The sequence below is a fragment of the Triticum dicoccoides genome, chromosome 2B, assembly GCF_002162155.2.
Source record: "Triticum dicoccoides isolate Atlit2015 ecotype Zavitan chromosome 2B, WEW_v2.0, whole genome shotgun sequence".
NCBI classification, from domain to species: domain Eukaryota; kingdom Viridiplantae; phylum Streptophyta; class Magnoliopsida; order Poales; family Poaceae; genus Triticum; species Triticum dicoccoides.
This window is the reverse complement of record NC_041383.1, coordinates 801,990,233-802,010,274: the sequence shown is the minus strand read 5'-3', so window position 1 is coordinate 802,010,274 and position 20,042 is coordinate 801,990,233. Positions and strand designations below refer to the sequence as shown.

At 39.8% G+C, this 20,042-nt stretch overlaps 2 protein-coding genes across 2 annotated transcripts; one reads left to right on the top strand and one right to left on the bottom strand.

Annotated features, from left to right (window-relative positions):
* The first annotated feature begins 873 nt into the window (after positions 1 to 873).
* On the top strand, positions 874 to 17,226 carry LOC119366438 (E3 ubiquitin-protein ligase AIRP2-like). The gene is made up of 5 exons (XM_037632173.1): positions 874 to 973; positions 1,088 to 1,255; positions 1,385 to 1,442; positions 1,556 to 1,799; positions 17,001 to 17,226. Exons 1-3 carry the CDS (start codon positions 879 to 881, stop codon positions 1,410 to 1,412), a joined length of 291 nt encoding a protein of 96 aa, XP_037488070.1. The 5' UTR covers positions 874 to 878; the 3' UTR covers positions 1,413 to 1,442; positions 1,556 to 1,799; positions 17,001 to 17,226.
* Positions 2,454 to 18,666, bottom strand: LOC119366437 (putative callose synthase 6). The gene is made up of 42 exons (XM_037632172.1): positions 18,311 to 18,666; positions 17,741 to 17,841; positions 16,691 to 16,800; positions 16,500 to 16,587; positions 16,276 to 16,389; positions 16,043 to 16,183; positions 15,821 to 15,925; positions 15,593 to 15,684; positions 15,394 to 15,517; positions 14,358 to 14,489; positions 14,196 to 14,272; positions 14,010 to 14,100; positions 12,502 to 12,624; positions 12,309 to 12,426; positions 11,790 to 12,121; positions 11,654 to 11,706; positions 11,504 to 11,564; positions 10,791 to 10,872; positions 10,656 to 10,705; positions 10,487 to 10,573; positions 10,295 to 10,399; positions 10,093 to 10,184; positions 9,899 to 9,980; positions 9,655 to 9,815; positions 9,434 to 9,560; positions 9,229 to 9,335; positions 9,068 to 9,152; positions 8,818 to 8,969; positions 8,495 to 8,604; positions 8,181 to 8,414; positions 8,045 to 8,104; positions 7,733 to 7,919; positions 7,541 to 7,658; positions 7,130 to 7,252; positions 6,410 to 6,528; positions 6,234 to 6,317; positions 5,130 to 5,242; positions 4,823 to 5,052; positions 3,596 to 4,399; positions 3,430 to 3,480; positions 3,148 to 3,333; positions 2,454 to 2,906 (listed from the first exon to the last, which is right to left on the bottom strand). The coding sequence occupies exons 1-42, from the start codon at positions 18,519 to 18,521 to the stop codon at positions 2,667 to 2,669; spliced, it is 5,862 nt and encodes a 1,953-aa protein (XP_037488069.1). The 5' UTR covers positions 18,522 to 18,666; the 3' UTR covers positions 2,454 to 2,666.
* Positions 18,667 to 20,042: the final 1,376 nt, after the last annotated feature.

Below are 20,042 nucleotides of genomic sequence, written 5' to 3'. Positions count from 1 at the left end.
GCCAAAAAACGTCTTACATTATGGGACGGAGGGAGTACTTTAGAAATCATGTACAATTTTGCAAACATCTTTCAAATTCATAAACATTTCTTGTAATCATGAATAATTTTTTAAACTCATGAACAATTTGAGAATTAGTGCCTTTTGAAAATCATGAATATTTTTGAATTGGCGAACATATTTTTGAATTCGTGGGTTTTTACAAATTCACAAACATTGTTTGAAATCATGAACATTTTCGGAATTCATAATTTTTTTACAGATTTTCAAACATTGTTTGAAATCGTGAACATTTTTACAAATAGATGAACATTTTTTGTAAGCATGAACATTTTTGAAATTGTTCACATTTTTATAAAGCCGTGAAGTTTTTTTTGAAATCATGATTTATTTTCAAATCACAAAGATGTTTAAGTTCGTGAGCATTTTTTGACACCGTGAGCCTTTTTGAAATACTGGAACAAATTTCAAATTTGTGAACAGTTTTTTGTAATCTGAGAACATGTTTTAAGTCTGTGATTTTTTTTTGAGATTCATGATATTTTTTGAAGTGCGACATGTTTTTTGCAGTCCGAGAACGTTTTTTCAAATTTGCGAATGTTGTTTGGAATTATAAACATTCTTTTGAAATTCAGAACTATTTTTTAAATCCTGGACGTTTTTATAAAGATACAAAAAAGAACAACGACTGAAAATACAACATATAAAGAAAGAAAGAGAGAAAGAAACAGGCGTGTCCGGCTGCTGAATGGGTTGGCCCAAATCACGTGCCAGGCCGATCCCCGAGCTGAGGCCTTCGGCCGGCCCTGCTCGGCTCTGGCGGCGGTGTTTAATTCGGCGGCCTCTGGTGGCGGAGCAGGAGCAGGAGGAGGGGGGAGATGGCGGCGGCGGCGGCGGCGCCGTGCGCCTCGCGGAGGTCGTTCAGGGACTCGCTCAAGGTGCCCGAGGCCGACATCCAGCACGCCAACGCCCTGTGAGTGCCCTCCCCTGCCCCTCCCTCCCCGGAGAGAATCCCCTTCCTCAATTTCTTCAGTCCAGGGTGCGCTGTTTCCGACTGAATCCGTCTGTCTCCGGTGCTCTGCCGCAGGGCGTCGGACTTTTCCCCGGACTACGACGGGGCGGCGTGCCTGCAGATGCGGATGCCCTACAGCCCCGCCGCGCGCAGCTTCCTCTCCCCCCCGCAGCGGGCCGACTGCAGCCTCGCCGGCGCGCCGCGCCCGGCCTCCTCAGGATCCCCATCTAGTAGGAGTACAAGGTACTACTTCTCTTCTGTCTCCGTGCCTGTGGTTCCCTTCCAGAATTCGTGCCATACATATTGTATTAACAGTGCTCGTCGTGCTTGTGTTCTTACCAAATCTTGGCTCTGCTTCCATTGTCTCTGCAGGTTTATGTGGACGGCACCACAACCATGAAAGGAAAGCAGACCAAGGAATTCTTCTACGGTACCTAAACAGACGTCCAGCAGAAACTGAAGATAAATCAATAAAGCCTTTGCGGTTCGGACCTGTGAACTGAAATTTTTCCCATTGTCTGTCTGTCTGTCTGTCTACTACAGCTGTGATGTTTCCCTCCCTTGTGCAAATGGAACATGGGGTCAGCGACATCGACGACCCGATGCGGAGGGCGGTGTGCCCGGAGAGGTACTGGAGGAGAGACGGCGAGGGGGAGGGTAGTAAGAGGCTGGTCTCCGAGACCGACGCCGAGATAGAAGAGGAGGGTGGGATCTGCGTGGAGTTAAACAGCAGGGCTGTGCTGCCCGACTGCATCCACGACATGTGCATCGACTGCTACCGTCAATGGTGAGTGAGAACAAGAACCTGGCCCTCACGTATTTTTTTTTGTTTCTCTGCCATGCTTGTTCAGTTCAACTTCAACCAGACCAAACATGTTTGTTCTTCATTCCGGTGTTATTAAGTGCTTCAGCAGTGGCCACCAGAGCCTCTTTATTCAGATGGCAATGCACCATGAGTAATTAACCTGGCGCGGCCATCATTTTTGGAAAATATGCAGCAACCTCTGCATCTGCTTACCAGCTTTGCCATTGGTTCTTACAAGGCCCGACCTTCTTACAAGTTAGGTTCTTAGCAGCCTGCGCCCGGCCCCGTCGTGCTGGAGCATGCACCGCCTGCCCCCGTCGCCCCAGAGCCCGCACAAGACTCAAAAGGATGCAACGCGTTAGCTAGGTTCGAATTGATTGATGTGTAGTTTGGCTTTCAGAATTTCTTATGTTAATCATTGAACACCACAAAATCAAAATCTAATAAAAACATCATGAGAAATACTAAAGATTGTTTGAAAACTGAATTTAGCATTTAATACATGTACCCCGCAAATGCACTGACGACCTTGGTAGCTTCCCCATATAATTGACTGATGAAACAGAATATGTGAGAAGAGAGGATGTAGGTCGAGAGGCAATGAGGGACAGTTGGAGTGAAATGTAATGCATCAGCTCAGCTGTAAACAGGTGCTGCAAGGCTAGATTCACGAGCACATTCAGATGACCTGGTGCACAAAATAGTATGTAACATGGCAGCACATAATGACAAAATATACATGGGAGCGAGGTCAATATATACCATGGCCTACTATCCATATGTTCTTTAAAGGTCGATCACATCGCAGAGAAACTAGCTAGTGACGGAAATGAAACATGAACTGGTCATTCATTCGAACTCCCCAATGTCCTTCTGGCCGGCAAGGATCCTTGAGATCTGGAGGCCCCGGCTGAAGGCCTGGTTGAAGAGCAACCGTGTCTGGAACTCTGAGACAAAGGGAAACCACGACAAGAAGCCGATGGGAAGGAAGAGGATGAGACCCATGATGTTGTCATATGCCCTCCCTAGCTCCTGGATGGAGTCCCACAGCATAGTCCTCTCGATCATTGGAGCGCATGCTTGCCCAATCTGCGAAGAAGGAAGGAAGGCTCAACATAAGTATGCATACATGCTACTAGAGTTTGCTTCTGATCAATAATAAGCTTTTCAGTCCGTTAACTAGTAGAGAATTAATTCATTAATTAGTCAGTGTTGTTTTCTGGTTCTGTGCTTGTTTGCACGCTCATGAGCAGGTAGACTTTTTTTTGTTGCATATACATACAAATTAAAGCTCAAAATTAATAGTAGATAAATAGAGGGTTTTACTCACCAGAAGAATACACCAACCAGTTGGTAGGAACCCGAGAGTACAAGCCAATACATCCGTAATTGTTAGGCCGCCTATAGCAAATAGGACAGCCATCACAGTGACAAAGCCAAGAAAAAGAATGCCCTTGAGGATGCGGAACATAAGCTGAAGATCTGTCCCAAATTTCTGCCGTCCTATTGAAACCATCTGAAGAGAATTGAGGTACAACATCCAGATCCAGATGTTATGCATCCATCTGAGGCAGGTAACTGGTCAAAATTAAACGAAATGCCAAAGCCTTACCTTCAATACTATTAGAACCGTCAGCATAACCAGCCATGACAACCCATACACCTAGAGGTGGATCGACAGGAAATGAAAAGTACATCCATTAGGATACACTGCAACCAGGCTGTAATGAACTAGTACAAATTGATTAAAGCACATCTTAGTTATGTAGAGAAAGTACCAGAATGCTTGTGCTGTGGCGTGCAATTTTGAGATGATACACAATACCATACTGGTAGATCAAGAAACGAAGAGACATGAGGATTTCCAAGACGAGAGCACGAACACTGGTTTTCCTGAGGTGCGCCTGCTCACTTCTCCACCAAGCCTCCCAGCTTTGTTCCCCAGACATACCGATACCCCCACGGTTACCCATCCACTTCCTCCAATCTGTCCAGTCATCAACCGTCTTCTGCCACTCAAAGCATGATGGATTGAAGATGAATGGTGCAAACAGCCAAGATGCCACCATGAACCATATGGAGAAGGTGACAAATAGGTACAAGCTCGAGCTGGTGCGGTACGACCTTCCATAGGCTAGATATACAACCAGAAGTATTAACAGCTCAAGTCCTTTAACAAAGTGGCTTCGGGAGTACATGCGATAATTTTCAGCAAACTTTGCGTGGTACACAACAAACCCACGTCCTGTAGGTATGTATTTGGCGCCACCATGGAGAATTGTCCGCCCGTAGTAGTGTGTTTTGGTGCCAAGCTGGAATGTGAAGAACACAGAGGCCAACTGAAGCTGCATGATGATGAACTCTCCTAATGCTGTGCGAAATCCCTTCTCTAAGCCCACTTCCATGACCATTGGGAGGACAAGCAGCAAACCAAGCTGGAAAACTGACTGTGAAGCGAGCACATTTTGAAGAGGCTCGATATTCTCCTGAATACGTGGATCCAGCAAAATAGACTTTTCCAGACCACTCAAGACGAGATATAACCTCCCATACAAAAATACATAGACTGTAAGTACAGTAACCTGAAAGGAGGAACTATGGAGTCAGTATCCCAAAATACATATATGCAGAATGAACACATAATAAGTTCATGGATAATAACTGAAATCCTGAGAGTGACCATTTTAAGGAAATCGTATTAATGATGCCAAACATTGTTGATTTTCATTCAAACGATGATATTGCTGCTTAACCATTTTAACATACTGGTGCATGATGATATAAATGGCTTGAACTTCGATCATCTCCACCTAATTCTCCTGTTTTCTTTCACAGAATTTTTTGATCTATAAATAACTCTCATAATTTGGATTTTAAATAAATATTCACCATGGTTCTCTCCTAGCTACCTACAGTCCACTAAAAAATGCATCAGAAAGGAGATACCGTAGGCATTATTTAGAGAAAATGTTCCTCCTTGATATCTTAAGTTAATGTATTCTTACCATGCTACTGAAATAAAAGCCAACTGTAGTGAAGTAGAAAGATAGCATTCTGTAGAAGTCAAATCTGCGTCCAAGACGATAGATGTCACGACTCAATGTTTGTTCACCATTGCCATTGGCAACCTTAGCTTCAAAGCTTGAAATTTGATTCATTCCCACATCACGTCCTTTACCAACTTGCATGTACTCATGATGTGTGATATTTCCTCCTCTCATTGTTGAATTAAAACCTAAGAAACTATAAATTCAGTAAATGCATTTTCAGTAAAGGATAACTGTAAAATGTTCGCAAGAGATGTAGACTTACCTGAAAATATATCTTCACTTAAATTTATAGTCTTGGAAGCTTTACTTATGCCACCCCTAGTAATATGGAAGAGTCTATCAAAAATATCAGGATGGCCATAATGGAACCGAACCCTGCAGTGGTACATCATAATGAGTTAAGAGGGACACAAAGCCTCATCATCAAAAGAAAATGTGCATCTTGCATACATAAATAAACATACAAACATGAGAAAGGATTGAACAAAACTATTTAACAATATGACAAAAAGTTTAGTGATCCTTGCTTTCATCTCGTAATACTGTTAGTTGCCTTTGTACATAGTACGATTGTCCAACATGGTCTGACATATTTGTGCAACGATTTTCAAACGATTTTGAATTTCTTTCTTTTCCCACTCACTAAACCTTCATATTCCCTGAATTCATAATAGTCTAGTTGACATAAGTTGACGAGATCACAGCAAGTAAATCAAGATTACCAGGCTTCCCAGCAAATTGTCAGGACTAGGCGGACCATCTTAGCAACTACAAGTAAATCAAGATTCTAGAGTATCCCTGGCCACATACAAGTGTCACTTAATGAAAACATGGTTTTATTATAAATTTCAGCAAAGTTGCAAGTCGTGGTTAGAGCAAAAGTACATTTTAGCTACAAAGTGCCTGGAACTTGAATTGTTATGGCCTTAAGAGGATACAAATCACAGTTAGCTCTTCTCTTTTGTCTAACCATAACTAGCAATGCTTTAACTCTTTATATCAGACTTATGTTCTCCTTAAAAACAAATCCAAAGTTCTTGCCTTCTTTGTAGCACATTATACTATTCTTACTAGACTACAACTATATTTTTTACAGATTAGGAATTTAATGTAAAGCATTAAGCATGTACATAATTTAATATACTTTATTAATGTCTACGACTTTAAGTATGTAAAGGATGTTTTTTTTGGCACGAATTCCTCGCAAGATAAATCTGAAGTGAATTACAAATACTCCCATGGTCATGGACTTGGTTTGACCAAAACGATATAGTGGAACTGACAGCCAACTCAATTTTTTCCCCATTCTAACTAAAAAGCATTGGATTAATAGTTTCTCTACGAAAATGAAAATAATGTTACATACTTGAGAGGATTTGCCAGAACTCGCTGTCCAATCGTAACAAAGCTGGTCTCTTGATTTGACATAAACCAAGCAAGTGATGAAACACTAGATAGAAAAAAAAAATGTTACTTACAGACATATATATCATAAATGGATGAACAAGATAATTGGACAGAACTTTGGATAGATGGATATACCTTCCAGTAAAAATATGCTCCCGGAGACCTAATATAGTGGGTTTGCTCTTTCCATATTTGGTACTCTCGAACTCCTCCAGCACATTTCTCATTTTAAATGCCTCTTCGAGGTAATTATCCTACAAGTAAAAAGGCAATAGTTACCAGTAATTTATTAACATTGTCCTGTTAGGTCAATATGTAAGAATAATTTAGGACCTATAGGTTAGTTCTAACTGACTCCACACAGTTTCCCTATGACTCCTACATGCATATATTGACCAGCTGGGCCACAATTCAGATTATCGTTGTTTCTCTTTGCAGCTAGCATGGTATTGGTATTGTAACCAGCATTGGGCTCAAGACTTAGGTGTCACAATTTAAGAGATTGTTCTGTATGGTTGCATGTGAACATGATTTTTAGTGTTTTTGGGCAGAGAAGAGTGTGCGGCAGCAAATGAACACGATCCAGTAGTACAATTGGATAGTGAGACTGTTTTGAGTGTGTTTGGACAATGTCGACCAAGTTCGTTAGCTGTACCCAGTTTTTGCCCCAAAATTCACAAATGGCTGATGGATCCGAGTGAAGATGCCAAGGACTCATAGGAGTGAACCAAGTCACAGTTGCAGACCACATAAGCCTTCATTGTTGGCCTGGTTGGGCCGTCTTTGACAAACAAAGCTGATAAACTGGTTGACGCATGGAACTGAACACGCACATTGTGAAAATGGAAACTGTACCTGATTCATATCAATGACCTGGAGTGCTTCTCCCCTGGTGAATATTATGGCATGATTTTGATTTTCAGGTTTTCCCTCTCCAATATTTGTGGGTTTGCCCGGAAGCTTGATGCGGTAAATTTCCTAAATCAAGTTTAGCACAAAATATAAAAATGTCACTGAAATAAAGATGCATATGCAACAGATGGTCAGTTGCTGCTTTACATGAGTTTCTGACTGTATACAACAATCAGTGAGTAAAATATGATGAGAAACTACTACCCACATACAAGTGTAATTTTTGTTTAAAAATATTATGTAGAAAAGGAACATAATAAATGAAGTATTCTACCTTTAATTAGAAAAAAGGCGGTAAAGATTTTGTGCAAATGATGTTAAGTGAAAATATTTATCTTTATATTCAGTAAGTACCTCATCATACTTGTCACCCACTCCTTTGACAAGAACAGAATAATAAGTCTTCTCTGTCATTCCATCTTTATTTGGAGCTTCTACCTCGTCAATATAAGCAATTCGCAATGACGGGTACCTGTGCATTTTAAATATCAGATGGATTGTAGTAACCTTAATATTTAAGAGAAATGAATGCGTTAGATTTTGTACATCATCATGAGGTTAAGGATGTTCAGATAGCGAGCTTTCTCTTTGGCATCCTTGGATACTTTTTGCATGCCATAGACTTGACAGGAGACAACATAGGTGAATTTGATATCAGCAATGGCCAGGTCCATCTCTGCAACGGACTCACCATCTTGATAGGATGAATTTGTTCTCTGGTGATCCAGTTTAGCTGCAACATACTAATGGACTCAAAAACATATGCAGATTTGCAAAGAATGGAACGAAAATCATGGGCATATTTGGAAAAAATGAAAAATAAATCATGGAGAAAAAAAAAGTTAATCTAACCAATACCATTTTTATCTTGAATACATTGAATCTCAAGCGCCCTCCTGTAGTACATCATTCCTCTCACTAGCACAATAAAACAGAGAGTTAGATAACAAGATAGATGTTCGTTCATTCAACACAAGAGAGTTAGTGACTTTACCAGTTCTGGTGAGTGTTTGTCCCCTATAAGATGCCCAGAGTGAGATATCTTCCATCCTTGCTTTAAGGAACTCATCCTTTGGTTCTAGTTTTGGACGCTCACTAGTGTTAGTGACTTTGCCAGTTTTGGCGGTTTGTCCCCTATAAGATGCCCAGCGTGAGATCTCATCCATCATTGATTTACGGGACTCCTCATCCTTAGGTTTTATGCGCTCAAAAAAATTCTTCCATTCATCTGTTAGCATGCAATAGTTCATTGTGAGCATTTACTGACAGCAGAAGACAATCAACATACACAACTGTGAGATAAATGACCTGGATATATTTTCTGTAAATAGAAAAGGATGGATATCCCATCCTCATTTTTTTTATGAAGAGCTTCTGCCGAAAAGAGCACCTCCTCTTTGAAGTATGGAGTTAGAACACTGATGTGGAAACAGAAATGCTGTTAATTGCATATTCTCCAGCAAAAAATAATCGTAGAGCAGTACGATCAAAGCGTCAGAAGAAACAAAACTAACAGAGAAATCTATAGGTGAGCTCACCTAACAGTTCAAAAGGAAATTAACTACGTGCCAAGAAACAAAAAAGGATTGGTGAAAGAATATGGTAGAGGGCTAGCAAGTTGGGTCTCTTACCTGAAGGACATCATGCTGCTGACCTGTGGAGCCCTTGGCATCTTCATAAATAGTGAGTTTGCAAAGAATGTCATCCTGCGCCGAGCTTCCAAGTTTATTGGCACATAAATTGCAGATTCTTTAGTTGTCAGCAACAATCGAAGCCTAACACACTGTTAACACAGAATTCCAATAGATAATGAGGACACTACTATTTGTAAACTTCTAGAAATTACTGCTATTGAAATAAGTTGCTAAAAAGATAAATGACCTTTTCCCTCCAAGCTTCATCCTTTATCGAGTCCAGATTTATATTTGCAAACAGTTGACTCTCTCTGTTCTCATCCTTCAAAATACTGGGATTTGCAAGAAAGTTGGTTGTCAAAACTTATTCCTGAAGGTGCACATTTCGGCAATCAGCATAGATCTTACCCTTGTCCGTTCTTCATGATATCTTGTGTGATGATTTCCATTGTATCTTGTAATAGATTGGCAATCTGTGTCATTTTTGCTGTGTCGTTCCCCTCTTGCTCAATTTCCTGTAAATCGATTGAACAGTTTTTGTAGTGTTGAAATGGAAATATTGTATGAAAAATATATCTTGCTAAGAAATCAAAAGAACGTTGCTTATCAGTACCAATAGTAGATTTAGCAGCTTATTGAATTTATCGCTTAGCAGATGAAGTTCATCCAATCGGAAATCTCTCACAAGTGACAGGTTGTGTATGCTCTCTTCAAGACTCTCACGTATTCGATCAACAACTCTGTATCCATGAAACAATGGAATAGTAAATAAATTAGTTAGCGACATAAGCACATACTAAATTAGTTTTTTAGAAGAAACACGTTATGCCTTACTTCATATCACTTGTTTCTGCTATAAGGCTGTACAGAATATCTAACAATGTCTCGTAACACTCTATTACGGCATAATAGGTGTATGGATCCTGTTTTATCCTCCTTAGTAGTTCTTCATCCCTTTTCTTGACACTCTTTGCGATATCAAGTGCCATTGGAATCTAAGACATCATAGTCATGAGCATTACAGTATTACCTCAGAGAAAATCGAGTGGTAAACAAGTGAATAATTAAATGAGCGTACCTTGCTAGCGAGAAGGAAAGGAGGCCACTGAGTAACGCTAGTGTCACCCACAGATGATGGGACAACCAATAAATCTCTCTCGCTTAGAAGCAAACACAAAACAAATTTAGAAGCATGTTAACAAAAAAAAAAGAGACCAACATCAACAACAAAAGCATGTTAACAAAAAGAAAACACTAACAGCAACAACAAACCTATTGCTTATTAAGTCTTCCTCTCGCAAAGAGTTGATGAATGCATTCCATATGTAAGAGAACTTCTTTTCCATACGCGAAGTCCGGTCATCCTGGTGAAAAGATTTCAGACAAATATTAGACGAGACAATTAATCAGCTACTGTGTCATCCAAAAAGAATGTCGGAAAAACGATTTCTGACAAAGTTCAGAAAATTTGGACCTGCTCATGTCTCTTTGGTTCACTACGATGTGTAGGCACAAGATTTTTACCAAAAGCTTTTGGGATTGCCTCGAATCTTGATCTTAACATCCCAAGGGTTCGGATCTGCAGGAAGGTAAGCATTCTGCAAGCTGTACTAGCGGTAGCTAAAACATCAACACTCCCAAGGGTAAAAATAGACATGGTACGAACCTCTCCCAAGCGGCTGAAGGCACCATTTACTCCGCCACATACTGTGGAAAAAATAGCATACCATATTTGCGTATCCATGAAGTATACCTATAGGAAAAATTAAAATTATCAGCCTGGTATTTACCCCACCCCCCTTTCCCACACACACAACACATGAATTGATACATACCATGACAACTGGTGCCCATATAGTAAAAACAACACCTAAATTATGCTGCACTGTGAAAAAGTAGCATTCTATCAGTGTTTGAAACCTTATGTAATGAATTACATTTGATAAAGCACCAGTACAACATAATCTTACAGTATGGAAAGAACTCGTGCCAGATGTATCTCCCCCGTCCCAAAAACATAATTGTCTTGGTAGGTCCAACTAGAGGAGAAATCTGCCAACAGTGATCACAACACAAAATAATGTCAGTACACTTTCAGTATTTGAAGCTGCTTAAGAGAAAAAAAATCAAGGTCACTGGGGGACAAGAAAGAAATAAGCAACTGAAGGCGTTTAGGATTTGCACTTAGTTGATACGCCCCAACATGGGTATATATAGAACACGGAGGAGGGCAACATATGCCAAAAGCCAAAGATTACAATACATATGAATCATGATACATTAATCAAGTTGGTTAGCACCCATGTTGCCAACTGTAGGAGATGTCCGTGCATGTCCCATGCACTATGATGTCTAACACCTCCCTACCCCACTCTAGTCGAAGCGGGAGTAGTATGGGAAATGATTTTTAGTTGAATATCCAATGGACCAATTTCTATCTAACCAATCTGAGTTTTTTAATTAGTTAGTGTTCAAAGATAACTGCTGACTTTCTATAAGAGGACATCTATTTTGAAACGGATGGAACACAAATTTGAGTAAAGTGCAAAACAAACTAAAACTGCTGGATTATTTTGAGCAAATACTAGCCATTACATCATAAATTTGCTTAGCAAACAATCATATATCCATGGTGATACTTGAACTAGTAAAAATGTTATTATACTGGCTAGATTATACCAACCTCAACATAATAACTGAAGGCGAGCTTGCATATGAGCAATAGAATCCAGAATGTTGTGTACCTATTTTACGAAGAAAAGTGTTTAGTTTTAGGCAAAGGTGGTAAGAGGGAGAGGGAGAGGGAGGGGGAGAGAGAGGGAGAGAAAGTTACTTAAGAAGTGAACATGTGTCCTCATACATGCCTCGGGCAACATATAATTTTGGCTGATTAGTAAAAAACATGTCAGAACCGAGCACTACAATCAGTTCGACTAAGAAGTCAAGTAGATAGATCTAATCAAATATACCTGCGTCCACCACAAAAGAAATCTAATAACGTGAGCATTTGAACGCTCCAGTTTCCTTCGAATTGGTAGAAATATGAAAAACAAGGCACTGAAAATGTTCGGCAACATGTAAAGAGCAACTGCAACATTATAAATTGATTGACTCTGGAAATTGCCGATCCAGTTGCTGAAGAACTTGATAAGGCCTGTGGGATTTTGAATAGAACTTGTGTACGTCACTGGAAGAATTATCAACCAGCCAATCGCTACAACAAATTTCAGAACATGCCGTATCATCTGCGAGCAAACTAGGCTCCTCCAAGCCTTCCAGTTAAGAACTATCTCAAGTGTTGCTGAAAAAGTTTAAGAGATCAGTTTATAAATTATGCAGCATCTGGATAACAAATAAAAGCCAGAGTAATTTCGAATTCTATCAGAAACCAAAAGGAAATTAATCAAGGACTGCTTGAAATTGAAATAAAACAACTACGCAAGGTTCCGAGATTCTTGAAGTTCCTGAGACTAAAATTGCATCTGTACCTTGAAGGAAGTTTAGAAATGCAGCTGTTATGAATATTGTCATAACATCTCTGAAAACTGTTGGTTCGAATATAGCAGAAAGTGATCCAGAAGGGCTCCATGCAATAATTACCATGGCCTAGAAGGAAGAAGAAAACATGATATGGCAAATAAGTAAACATGACATGTTTTAATTCAATGACGAAGCCCATACCTGGAAAGCTAATATGAAAAAAGCCCACATCCGGTCAAAACTTCTGAAGAGATGCAAAAATGTACGAACTTCAACAAAATTTGTTTTGGACATCCTCCTCCTGCTGATCGAATGACCACGTTGCTTCATATGGCATACATCTAAAGTTAGTTCTATGCTATCAAATGTACTAAACTTGTTCAGATTTCTTTCAGAAAAACACATATGAACCATCGAACGCAAATGTATACATGTCCCATTGGAAATCAAGATTACATGTTGAATGCAACTGTGCATACATGTCCCACTGGAAATCTAGATTTCATGTATGTTCACTGAAAAAAGGGATATATGTCATGTGGGGCCAGCATTACTGTCAGCACCCTAGGCCCAAGGAGGGTGCAGTTGCAGCACCTCAAACCCAGAAGGGTGCAGTTGAGCACAAGGCTTACTGTCGTAGATATTTATCCCAAGTTGGCAATTGCTTTCCTCTCACAGCAAGTAAGTTGTTTAGATTGATTCACTTAGTCTGAGTTTGTTGGATCAATTTAATAGGGTTGGCTCCTATGCAAAGGATGAGGTGATTGAAAAATGCAAGGTTCACCCCTTTTGGTTCTTCAAGAGATAAACAGAAACCAGAATCAGTCTGATCATCTCCACAAACCGTATTTCTACCTCTGTCGCCATTAGGGCACCGCCAAACCCCAAGGGTGTGCAGCTACATGCCTACATCTCCCCTCTTCAACTACTAACTTATCCAATCCACATCATGTGATGTATTGAACATGCTTTCCCTTTTGTTCATGTTCTTTGGACAACTCTCAGTTCTTTCCCACCATTTTACTAAATTCCCACATCCTCAGTAGGTATATTGCATGCCACATTTGGCTTACATCACCCCAATGAATTGAAAGATGATATAAAAATAGTGTACGATTATTTTTCAAAATCATCAGAATCTTATATAATCAACTGCATTACCACTGTTTTTGTATCCCTGCCCTCTTCCTGTTTATGTCTACAGTTAGCAATTTCACTTCCATGTATTCATTTCGTTGCTAATACTTTGGAACAATGTTTTTTTTGTGTTTCCTTATATTCCATTTTTCGCTAATGTTTTTGTACGTATCATCCTTTCACGTTTACTTTTGTTTGCCCCTGGAGCAGTTTGAGGCTTTGAGGAGCCACAAACTACCCACTTCCCAGGCGTATCACAAATCTAAGACCAAGCTGAAGTGTTTTTTTTTTCATTATAAACGATACAATTTAACAGAAGTTTTAAACCAAAATTTTCAATATCTTATTTCCACTTGGAACTAGTAGTATTTTTATGGATATTAACATCCTAGTTAAAACCATGTAAGTAAAGAATTTTTCACATTTCTAGGAAATTAAACAAAGAGTTTATCATGAATTCGTTAAACCCCTAAGAATTTATCACAAATCCTAAGAAGTTCAAGAATTGAGTATGATAATAAGTAGTATATGTTGCACAAAAAATATGCAAAGGGTTAGTCAATATACAATACCTTGATATTATTATTAGTTTTCGTAGGACTGGTGAAAAAATCAGAGGCTTGATTCATTGGCCACCCAAGCTGTTTGAAGCATTTCTTTGACCTGAATGTGTGGAGGAAACAATGACTAGTAAGAAGTGATATCTTAGATTCTACTGATAGGTAAAGCACAATGATGAATTATCAAGAGTAACTTACCAAAAATATTCATTCAGGTCATCATAGTTTCTCCAGTTTGAGTGGCTGACAGTACCATGCTTACCCATTACAGCTTCCTTTCAAACCAAATGAACATTAAACGAGTAAGCATAACAAACAACATTTAGCAAGGAACATTATACAAGACACCCGAGTACATACATTGTAAATAACATTGTAGATGGGTTGGATAACCAGCTGTAGAAATGCATCATCACTCCCCTCTCGTTGGAAGGGTGGGTCAAAAAATCCTTCTCTTCTATCAGATATTATGTCATATAAATCCCTTGCCATCTAAATCATGAATATAGGGTGAAAAAGATTGGTCAAGAAATCTGTGTATGTTTAGGAAATACCCAGGACATTAGCCTCGGGATCTGTTTGTGAGAAAAATGTGAAGCTCTAACATAAAGCTTCATTTTCGAAAGTATATCTGAAAAGTGTCATTCATAACAAAATAATAATACATATGTCATAAAAACATCAACAAACAAAAAAAAGACATACATATTGTTTGTCAAGCCATCTATTATTTTGCGTGCTTCATTGTTATGTAGTTCTCTTGGAGTCTATGCTCATCCGTAATGTTTTTCATGCATTACACCATTTACACATGGTAAAATTTATTTTCTTTTCTAGTGGCCTTGAAATGTGCTAAAAATGTGTAGACTGCTGAATTTACAAAAACAGAGATAGCAAATTGTTCTTTGTTTGGTATAGATATTGCCTGAAATAATTAGCCCATGACAAGCATCTTCGTAGAAAACCTCATCATGTGGGTTTCCCGGTACTCATGTTAATATCTCTTTTTCATGGGAGTGATAGCCGACCGGAATCCGTTTGCATACCTCAGAAGTCAGAAGTTAATTTGTTGTTCTCAGGATTCTACAGTATCATGAAACCGTTGACCCTTGGAATTCTATCAGAAGACACTTCTTCACATGATTATATAATCACTGCTACATGAATAGGTATGTGAAGTTCACCCATACTCACTCAAAAGCCGAAATAGTTCTATAACAAAAATATTTGGCATTTACTGCCTTCTTAGCATTACGGTCACTATGCATGTTTAAAAAGAAATTGAACATACTAGATTTTTAATAAATCTGCAACAAAGTACGATGAAAAAGTTCCCATGTGAGGAGTACTTATCAAAAGAAGATATCTTAGATGCAAGAATAAAATTGCCACTTACATGGTGGAAGATATAACAAAGGCATTCAGGCATAAAGCGAACATTAGAAGCTTCACCCCAAATCAGCAAATACAACCCTATGTAAAGAAGTTCTGGTTGTTGTGTGGACTCATTGCGTGGAATTCTGCATGAAAATTACTCACAGTTAACGAGGGTAATTTTGAGCACCATGCGTGCAACAAAATGTTATATTATTTACTTGATGTTTGACTCCAAATGCAGATATCGGCACCATGAAATGTAATTTTGAAAAACTTTCTTCATCAAGCGATCAATTGTATTGCGTTGTATCTGCAAGGCATATTAGAAGGTCATGAATCAATTTAATATGGACACTAATAGGAGCAGAAATCCAGTTGCAAAAGGGATTCACCAAAATGAGTTGATCCAGCATAAGTGACAGAAAGAGGTTCAAAGAAAGATTTACCATGTGAATTTGTCTTTCACCCTCGCGGGCACTATCACTTCCTCTCATATCCATGTTAGCAAGCAGCAAAATCAAATGTTCCTTTTGATTCTCCACGTTACCTTTCTACAACAATAAAGCAGAACATAGTATGAAAATCTGAAACAAATAACAGAACACCTTGGTGCCTAACCACCCAGCACAGAGTCTAGAACATAAATCCAAGTATTAGTTAATTTCCACCTGAAATCCAAATGTTTGCCAGAGCCAATCAAGCAAGTCATTAACAACAGGCCCTTCTATCTCTTGAGGCACACTAGTCGGATCCGGCCTTGGCATTGGAAGATTCTGTGTCCAGCGAAGAAGCTCCACTGCTGCTTTTATCTGCAGTTTTCACACACACAAGATAATCATTCAGGCTACATGTGGTATAAAAAGAAGTCAATGCAAATGGAATTTATACTACATAACCTGACCTCAGGTATTTCCATTACAGGTTGTGTGGGACCGGAAGTAATATTGAGGGGTAATATGTTGTAATGTGAAAAGGAAGCTTTCTTCTTTTCAACCCCTTCCGCGTACTCATCAAACTGCAAAACATATTCCAGGTTGTAATAACGTGTCATGATGTGCAAACAAGCCATGAAGTTGAAATAATAATAATATGATCCCAATTATTTGCAGTCGTTGAATGTCGAACCTTGGCGTCAGGCCCAGATGGAGGCGACACCGTTTTTAGCACGTCGTATAGGACGGATGCAGTCTGATAGTATTGACCCATCTCGTCCCTACGTGTCACACATACAGAAAAGGTGAACATAGCTTAAGGATGACTTTTATTTAATCATTTCTACAAATAACTTGTTAATGCAACGCAATGCTGAGGCTTACGGCTTTCTGTCTTGAAAACCCTCCAGATATTTTTTACAATACTGCTCGTAGAACCTCTGAATTTCTCTTGCATCAGTCGACGCAAGCTTGCGGTGTGTCTCCTTCTCATCCTGTGAAATAACAAGCAACAAACATGTTTCAAGACGAGTTGCAAACAATCCACAATGGCTGTATTAAGATTTATATTATTGTTACAACTGTTTATACATCGAAGCACTTTGTTTCAGATTATTTGTTTTCAAAAAGAGAAATTAGATGACTCCTCAGTCAACAAAATTTCGCGCGAACTAACATAGGCTAATGGTTTCAGGCTTTCAGCATGCTATATTCCAAGTCGGTGGAGGCATGCATCATCTGATCGAGTACGAAGACAAGCTATTATTACCAGTAATTCTGAGTCATCTGTGATACAGCCAAGACCGACGTTGGTGTTGTTGCTGCTGTTGTTGTTCAGACATGGTCGCGCGTTAATGAATATTTACGTGCCAAAATTACTTCAATTTGGTATACTCCTATATAAGAAGAAGGTCGAGGGTTTTGTTGCGACGGCCGCTAAAAAAATGCGGCTACAGGACCTTTATGTGCATATCAAGATAAAACACATATGAGATCCTTTATGTGCACGTGATTGCTTTGGTAGGCATGTGATGCACCAAGGAGAAGAAGGGTCCAAATCTTTTTCTAATAATTTGTTCCATTCCATGCAAGGAGAAGAATCCCAACGTGACAGATGAAAGATTAAGTCAAGGATGAAGATTTAGTTATTTTCCCTTAAGCAAAATATGGTCGTTGGCTAATGGTGTAAATTAGGATCAGGGATTTATTTAATACTGCACGTATGTATGCCTTGCCTCAGGGTCAATATCTCGAGCAGGGGAATAGTAATTCATTTTATTTTTGAAAAAGAAATAATCCTCTGCTTTTGTTTTCTTTGTATAAAAAGAAATGCTGCATTCCGACAAAATTACTTGGCCGGCCGGACGAATTTACCATGACACCAAGAGATGATCAATCCTCTGCTTTTGCAGCAAGTAATTTGGTTATACATACCTTTTCCAGCCTATGCAGCAGATAGGTTTTGAACTGCCGAACTCCGCGCCCGCTCGAGTTCGGATCCATCTTGTGCACCTTCTCGAACGCGGTAAACCGGCCTTGTGTAACATAACCCAACAAGTCAGTCAGTTAGGTGGAAAACAAAACAGAGGAGCAATGAGCTACTTGAACAAAATTGTAGTAGTAGCGTGAAAGTGAGGCAACCACATATGCTGAACTAAATTAAGTTTTTTACATGACATGGTCGGTTCACTTAGGCAAAAATTTATCTGACCCTTATTATAGTTCATCTTATCTTTTGGATCTTCGTATAGTTTTTTCAAGGGTGGTTTTCCTATGGTTGATGCTATAACTTGTATGGCTGACATGATAAAAAAAATTTATTCTGAATAAACTTCATCTTAGACAAAAAAGAGCTGTAATTTTCCTGTAGTTTTTTTCAAGGATCATCTTGTTTGGAGCACTACTTGGACGCATGCGTGCAGCACTCGTGTAGCCAGGTGGGAGCAGAGATGGATCAGTAGGGAGCAGAGAGTATGCAAGTGCAGAGTAATGGGGTATACTGACAGAGGTATGCGACGCGCGGGTTCTCATCCTCGATGGCGTTGGCGGCGCGGAGGATGGGGACGATGGGCGCGAGGGAGGACGGCACCAGCTCGCTCTCCTCCTCCTCGCCGGAGAAGCCCTCCGTCCGCATGGTGATCGCCCGCGACAGGTTCCGTGGCCCCATCGACAGCTGCCGCTGCGGCCGCGACGGCCCGGCGCCGCCCGACGCCATGGACGACGGCACTGTGGCTGCGATGGTGGTCACTAGTGATCAAGCAGAGAGAACGCAGCCAGCGAGGGCGATGATGGTGGTGAGGTGCAGGTGGTGGCGGTGGGGGTGAGGAAGAAGGGAAGGGACGTGTGCGGAGGGAGGCAAGGCATCGCCCTTTTTTCGAGGGAGAGGGAGCCGAGTGTGTGTGTGTGTGTAGGTACGAGTGTGGAGCTCGCTCGCTTTTTCGCTTTGGCTTTGGGGCGGGCAGCTTCCTTTTTCTTCCGGGAGGGAATGGGATGGCCGCCCAGGGAAGCAAGGAATTGGCATGGAACTGAAGCGCTGGCTGACAGGTGGGGCCTGGTCCTGTCTTTTTGTCGTCCTCCCCTCTCCCCTACTTAATTTAATTGGTGATGCTGGGCTCTTCTTACAAGCCAAGCTAGCTAAGTGCTCGTGCGTTGTCACGGAAAAACTCATCAACTCCTGTCAGATGGACAACTGGATATATAGTGCTCTTAATCAAAGTCGGTGTCTTCATTTTGTTACAACTCATTTTTATTTTTTAAAAGGACAACGCTAACACCCACACGTGTGGTAGAAGCGAAACCCGCTACACGCCCCTGAACACACATACTATGCCACGTCGCCGCATGCATGCATGTGGTAATATTTTTGAATTTTCATTTTTTAAAATGTTTTATCACTTCAATGAAAAATCTGATTGAAGATCCGTTTTCACCATTAAATCCCTCGCGACGAGATTTTCAAAACTAGATCTCACATGAATTGCCATGGTGTTTACACTGAAATTGTCATGATATGTTTCATCTATTTTCTTCTATATTTAAAAATAAATTTTAACATATTATAGAAATGGGGAATTAAGAAACTAGACTTGCCATGAACCATAAACTAAAATTGCCATGATACGTGCACTTAAAAATAATTTTCATGGCCAAAGAACTGGAGTTGCCATCATCAAAGTACTAAAATTGTCATGCTCTACAAACTCAAATTGCCGCATGGCAACTTTAGTTTAAGCACTATGACAACTACAGTGTAAACATCATGGCAACTTGTGGGATTTTTTTTTCGTCGAAACATATCAACATGGGGTCTAGTTTTGAAGATCTCGTCGAGACAGATTTAATGGTGAAAATGGATTTTTAATTCAATTTTTTATTTAAGAGATAAAACATTTTTAAGCCAATAACCAAAAAGATTCCTGATGATGCCATCTATTCACGCGTGGCAAAATGAGTGGTAAATGAGGTGTGCGGGCGATGTGCAAGATGCCACACATGTGGGCGTTAGTTTTTTCCTTTTTGAAAACACTCTCATATATTTGTTACAACCCATTTTTATTTTTTGAAAACACTCTTATATATTAATTAAGCAAAAAGGTTTAATACAATCGTTCCTTGCAACATATAAGCCATGCAGGGCATAAAGCTATTACGAAAAATAAAATGAAAATCATCAAGCCTATTATTACAATTGAATTTTAGCTATCTGGTGTGCCACCATATTGGCCCGCCTATTGAT

Bases quoted from the DNA above. Each gene is read 5' to 3' on its own strand.
- LOC119366438 (XM_037632173.1), top strand. From the start codon at position 879: ATGGCGGCGGCGGCGGCGGCGCCGTGCGCCTCGCGGAGGTCGTTCAGG. The intron at 974-1,087 runs GTGAGTGCCCTC...GCTCTGCCGCAG, and splicing joins ATCCAGCACGCCAACGCCCT to GGCGTCGGACTTTTCCCCGG. The intron at 1,256-1,384 runs GTACTACTTCTC...TTGTCTCTGCAG, and splicing joins CCATCTAGTAGGAGTACAAG to GTTTATGTGGACGGCACCAC.
- LOC119366437 (XM_037632172.1), bottom strand. From the start codon at position 18,521: ATGGCGTCGGGCGGCGCCGGGCCGTCGCGGCCGCAGCGGCAGCTGTCG. The intron at 16,588-16,690 runs GTAAGCCTCAGC...TGTGACACGTAG, and splicing joins GGTTTTCAAGACAGAAAGCC to GGACGAGATGGGTCAATACT. The intron at 10,706-10,790 runs GTAAGATTATGT...ACTTTTTCACAG, and splicing joins GCACGAGTTCTTTCCATACT to TGCAGCATAATTTAGGTGTT.